A 6,000-nucleotide genomic window follows, 5' to 3' on the forward strand; every position below is an offset into this window, starting at 1 on the left:
TTAGTTTTTGTTCTTTTTAATTAAGACTTACTTTTCTAATCATGATAACTTTTTCTGTAAAAAACAATACATATAATATAAAATATATTTATGTAAAATACATGAATTATTGGAAGTTTTTATGAATATTTATTTTAATTGTTTTTAATATTTATTCAATAAACTATGTTGCCAACAAAAAAATATTGTTAAAAAAAAGAGTGTTGATAAATAAAAATATATTTTTTTCTTCAAAATTGAAATTATTGCTTCTTCTTTTTTAATATCTACTATAATTATCACATAATTAAATAAAAAAAATAAAATTGGTAAGCGCCCTCAGCATCCCGCGATCATAACCAGTTCTAACCAAGATATCAAGTATCTAAGCAGTATCGATGTCTGAATGGAAGATGTTATTACCCAAAATGAAAAACAGTATACCATAGGTTCATAAACAATGAACATCAATATTATTATCAGATGTCTGAATTAACAGCATAGTGTCTGCAAAAAAATACCCTGTGGGTGGAAGAACTGTTATTTTACAAGCATCGAAAACCTCATGGGGCCTGAGGTGGGTTCGGACAAGATGATATTCAACAAAGAGATCAGCGGACTCTGCCAGAAATCTCCACAGGTCGAGCCTGGATCTATGACTAGCTGATGATGGTTGATCCTAGCTTTGGATAGATGATTATAATTTTGACCTGTATTTCCCTGCTAGACATTTGGCCTTCATGCAATTATTGTTTTCAATAAATGGATCATAATTTAGATGAAGCACCGGCAAGAGCATGATTGACCAGCTCCCGCCTTAGGATCTTCCCTGCGGGAGATTTTGGAATGGCACTGATGAAGGCCACTCGTCTTATCTTCTTGTATGGTGCAACCTGCAAGAAGATGGCAACATAAGGGAATCATCCTCGATTGACGAGGGCAGTGATCCATAGGACATTCCAGAAGAAAATTAAAACATGCAATCTCAAATCAAATTCAGAATTCTGCAAGTTGTTATTTAGCCAACCAAGGAAATCAACCACTAGATCCGAATTCCAGAAGCAGAATGTCCTATCTATCTCCAAAAGGATCTCTATATTTTAATGGGGATATTGTTCTTTCACATGGCAAATGCAAAAATAAGTGATCCCACAAGGCATATTATAAGAGACACCACCTAACCAATTTGTCATTTTAGGCAACAACAGGGCAAGATTTAATATGGTAGAGATCCAGAGATGCGTGCAAGCATCTGCATCTTAAATTAAGAGGTGCCAAATCATCATGGTTTATGCAGAAGCTTACCTGTTTTGCAATGGAATCCATGATTTGAGCCTCAGTAATATTGCTTCCTGGTTTCCTCACCACATAGGCCATGGGAATTTGCCCTGCCTCTTCATCAGGATACCTGCTCCAAGATACCAAAACCAATGATACGAGTGGACGGGGATCTTCAGTAGAATCAAACATAAATAAACAAATAAGTAGATTCTGAAAGCAAGAAATTCACTGGAAGAATCTGATACTAAATACATTTCCATAAACATTTACCCTTAACAATAACTAGATTCAATACAACTGGTAAGTAAAATGATCACCTTATACATTTTAACGGTATCTGTCAAAAGAAAAAAAATTGGATTTCCCCAAGAAAAAAGCACCAGAAGATGAAATTCACAATTTTCATGAATTGAGATATCTTATCTAATCCATGCAGCGAGTTATCAACAAGTGCACTCTTTCTGATTGTCATCCTCAACAGAAGAATCTCTCTTGCTTCCTCAATAAATAAAATAAGCTAAGATAAACTTACAAAACCAGCAAAAAGAATTTGAAGCAAGAACAAAATTACTATATTGCGAAAAATATACACACATAGGATCAAATTTTAAGAAATAGAAAAATAGCATGCGATCCATCATGTTTCAGGAATGAGCTAATGAATCAAAGAGAACTTCAGACTCATGTCTGTGTGAAATAGCCAGCTGCTTGCTGTTAGAAATTGATGCGGAAATCGATGAAAAAAAAAGCAACACCCTGCATACACAAGTATAAATATACCAGCATGACATTGCGGCATGAGTAGCAGATGAAACAGCTAGACAACTTACGGAATCACAGCAGCATCAGCAATTTCAGGATTAGACTGAAGTAACTTTTCCAACTCAGCAGGGGGCACCTGAAAATAATCAATCATATGGTGAGATAACAACATTCCTGATAGTTCAAATTAGATTTACAATCCTATTGTCCATCGCAGTCAAGACTATGCTAATATAATCCAATCACCTGAAATGCCTTGTATTTAATCAACTCCTTTAGCCTATCAACAATGTAAAGGAACCCGTCGGAGTCAAAATAACAAAGATCCCCAGTCTTTAACCAACCTTCTGGATGTAAGGTTTCCGCAGTTGCCTTCTCATCTCCTACATAACCTGCACTAACACCATTGCTCTGCTTGTTAAAGAACAAGCTTATTAGACATGTTAATTTATTTGTCTGTCTTTCAATTAACCAGCATCTTCAGTGAATACCATGGTGTATATGAACTTCTATCTGTTCCAGAATAGCATCTAAAAAGGGGTAAAATATTTGAACTCTATCCTACACTATGTCCAAAAATTCCACATAAATAAATGCTTGTCAGGTGAGATGCATTTTTCTGTGTCAGGTGGCCTAAAAAAGAGAGTAACAATGACCGGTTGAAATGCATTAAAAATTAACAGCCAATATGTCCTTGATCACTACCTTTCATGACAGTTGGCCCTCGCAACCAAAGCTCCCCTCTCTGGCCAGGACCCAAGGCCTCTCCAGTTTCAGGATCAACAATTTTAGCTTCCATATTTTCAGACAGGCGACCGACAGAAGCATGCTGGCTAGTCTCTTCAGGTCCTAGAGTCCTTGTTGCCCCTCCTCCAGTCTCAGTCAACCCATATCCCTAAAATTCCAAATACAATGCACAATCCTTATTCAACAACATTTTCAAAATGCAATAATCTTCAAACACTCACACGATCATTTTATTAAACAACCTAGTCAAAACGCAATGACTTTTCTAAAAAACACTACATTCAACGTCAGTACTGCTCCACTTGGCTTGCCATTCAAACTAGCCTCAAACGGAGTCCATAGTTGAATGGATTGTAAATGCTGACCAATACCATTCAACTTCAATAAACTATCAAGATGTTGAAAATTGACCAAATCCACCATCAATAATAGAACATAAACATTTCTGATTGGTGTCCCCACTAAATTTAATTTACAGAGTTCTAAAATTATATGTTTGTTGGTGCCATCGAAAAAGTGCTTTCTCAGGCTGAAAAAGCTTTCATACCAAAAAGCATTGCATTTAAGTAAAACCATCAACTGCTTTCTTCCACCCATATATTACTTTGCTCAGCACATGAAATGAAAGTAGCAAACACACCGATGACACTAGTGATCAGGACAATAACATATAGACAGTTATTATTAATTTTAGCAAATATGAGGTTCCCTTTAGCAATTTAAATCAAAATATATTGATTGAAGTCTCAAAAAGGGATCACCTGTACTATTTCAACGTGTGGAAATTTCTCTTTAAACTTATCAGCAACCTCCTTCCCTAGTGGTGCGCCACCGCAGCCAAGTGATCTTAGCGAACTCAAATCATACTTCTCAGTCAGATCCGATTTCACAAACGCCACAATAAGCGGTGGCGACACCGGCATGTAAGTAACTCCATATTTTTCTACATGTTTCAACATTTGTACGAAATCAAATCTCTCCATCAAGACCAAAGTCTGCCCTATCGAGAACGCATTTATTGACATAAAGAACCCAAAAACATGAAACAAAGGCAATATAAACAGAGAAACTGGAGGTTGCTCAGGTTGATTCGGTTCGGGTTCTTTCATGTTGTGATGAAAACCGGAGATTAAAGCGATTAAGTTCCGGTGAGTCAATGCCACTCCTTTGACTCGCCCTGTTGTGCCTGAGGAGTAAAGAATAGCCGCAATGTCAGACTGACTCACTTCAACCCGGGGTTGTTTGGCTTGTGGTTTGGGCTGAGTCAACAAGGAGGTGAACTCGGGGGAGTCAATGAGGATGGTGCCAAGAGGGAGGGAGGGAAGCTTGTGGGCAGTTTGGGAGGTGGCAAAGGCGATCTTGGGTTTACAGAGTTGGATTTGGTGAGCCAATTCGGAGTCTGAACTCAGCGGATTGGCGGGAGAGATGATGACACCGAGGTACATAAGAGATAAATAAAGAACGGGGACGTGGAGGGAAGGTGGGCAGAGGATAAAAGCAACGTCCTTGTTGTTTAAAGAGTAGTGGTTCTTGAGAGATGAAGAAAGAGAGTGAATTTGGTCGATGGCTTGAGAGTAAGTTAGAGACTCGCCTGTGGAGGGTATGGTGAGGTAGTTGGTGGTAGTGGTGGGGACGGTGGAGGATTGGAGGAGAGAGAGGATGAAATGGGTGATGGAGAGAGGCTGATGGGGTGGTGGAAATGGAGTAGAAGGTCTGAGACTGTGAAAGGTTTTGGTTTGTTGGCAGAAACCAGTTCTTGGGTTGATTGACTCCATTGCCATCTTGATATGGAAGACAAGCAAAATGGACGAGGAAGAAGAGTTTCAATGCTTGTGTCTCTGTTTCTGTTTCAGTTTGTGCGTGTGTGGTCTTGGCTGAAGGAGGAAGATTGAAACTGTCAGAGATATATTTGGGAGCAGATCTGTCGTTTTCTGTTTTGTATTTCTTTGACTAATGAGTTGATTATTATTATTATTACTATTCAAATGAAAGATTTTTTTTAAGTTTGTAGTAGAATTTGCTAACGTGACTCAAATGCTATTCGATAAAAATTTAAACTTTTTATATATTTTTAAATTATTTTAATATATTAATATCAAAAATAAAATTATTTAAAAAAATATTATTTGAATTTTTTTAAGAAAATATTTTAAAAAATAATCATTATTATATTACTATATATATTTTTATATTTTCTTAATAACCTTGTATGGTGGCTGCCTTCGAAGGAAGGGAAGACCTTTCTTTTTTTCTACTGATTTTTTATTTTCTTGTCAATGTCATAGCTGTTGTTCATAGAAAGTATAAAGGTTTCTTTTTTTAATGTGACTGTGAAAATGAGTTTTCAAGAAAATATTAAAAAAATAAAATATTTTTTAATATTTAATAATATTATAAAAATAAATGAAAAAATATTTTCAGTATTTGATTATATTATAAAAAATAAATAAATAAACTTATGTTTATTAAAATAACATGAACCAAACCTAATTGATAAAATAAATTCAAGAAGAATAAAATTTTAAAAAATAATCTAGTTTTATAAATTATTTTAAATAAAAACAAATAGCCACCAAAAAATAGAGACCAAATCTAACATATAAAAAGATTAAAAGACAATGAAATTAAAAAAAAAATAAACAATGTCATAAATTATTTTAAGTAAAATACATAATGATCAAAATAATATGAACCAAATCTTATAGATAAAGAATTTCAACTAAAAAATAAATTAACAAAAAATAAAAAATTAGGATCAAGATTGATATAGTAATTAAATTAAATCAAATTCCAAGATAAAATTGAAAAAAATAAATAAATAATAAAAACTAAATATATAACAATAAAAATATTGAGGACCGAATATGATATAATTAACAAATAATAATATATTTTTAATTTTTTCATAACTTATAGAAAGTATTTTTCTTTCAAAATAAAATAAAAAATTCTTGGAAAACAAACTAAATTTTCTTTATTTTGAAAAAATGTTTTCTATTAATAAATTTTTCTTAAGGCTACAAGAATAAAAATGTTTAGAAAAATAATATTTAGGAAACTATTTTTTTTATGAAACAGACATGGCTTTAAAATGTGTTTGACAATAGATGTATAATACTTTTGTAAAACTATTTTTCAAATGAAAAATATATTAAAATAATATTCTATTAATTTTTATATTAATATTTTTAAAATTATTAAAAATATATTATTTTGATATATCTTTAAACA

At 33.5% G+C, this 6,000-nt stretch overlaps 1 protein-coding gene across 1 annotated transcript; it reads right to left on the bottom strand.

Annotated features, from left to right (window-relative positions):
• Nucleotides 1-429: 429 nt before the first annotated feature.
• On the bottom strand, nucleotides 430-4,659 carry LOC118044728 (4-coumarate--CoA ligase-like 9). The gene is made up of 6 exons (XM_035053170.2): nucleotides 3,531-4,659; nucleotides 2,728-2,917; nucleotides 2,269-2,414; nucleotides 2,091-2,158; nucleotides 1,285-1,387; nucleotides 430-872 (listed from the first exon to the last, which is right to left on the bottom strand). Exons 1-6 carry the CDS (start codon nucleotides 4,548-4,550, stop codon nucleotides 747-749), a joined length of 1,653 nt encoding a protein of 550 aa, XP_034909061.1. The 5' UTR covers nucleotides 4,551-4,659; the 3' UTR covers nucleotides 430-746.
• Nucleotides 4,660-6,000: the final 1,341 nt, after the last annotated feature.

Source organism: Populus alba, chromosome 12 (assembly GCF_005239225.2).
Source record: "Populus alba chromosome 12, ASM523922v2, whole genome shotgun sequence".
In the NCBI taxonomy this organism is placed as follows: Eukaryota; Viridiplantae; Streptophyta; class Magnoliopsida; order Malpighiales; family Salicaceae; genus Populus; species Populus alba.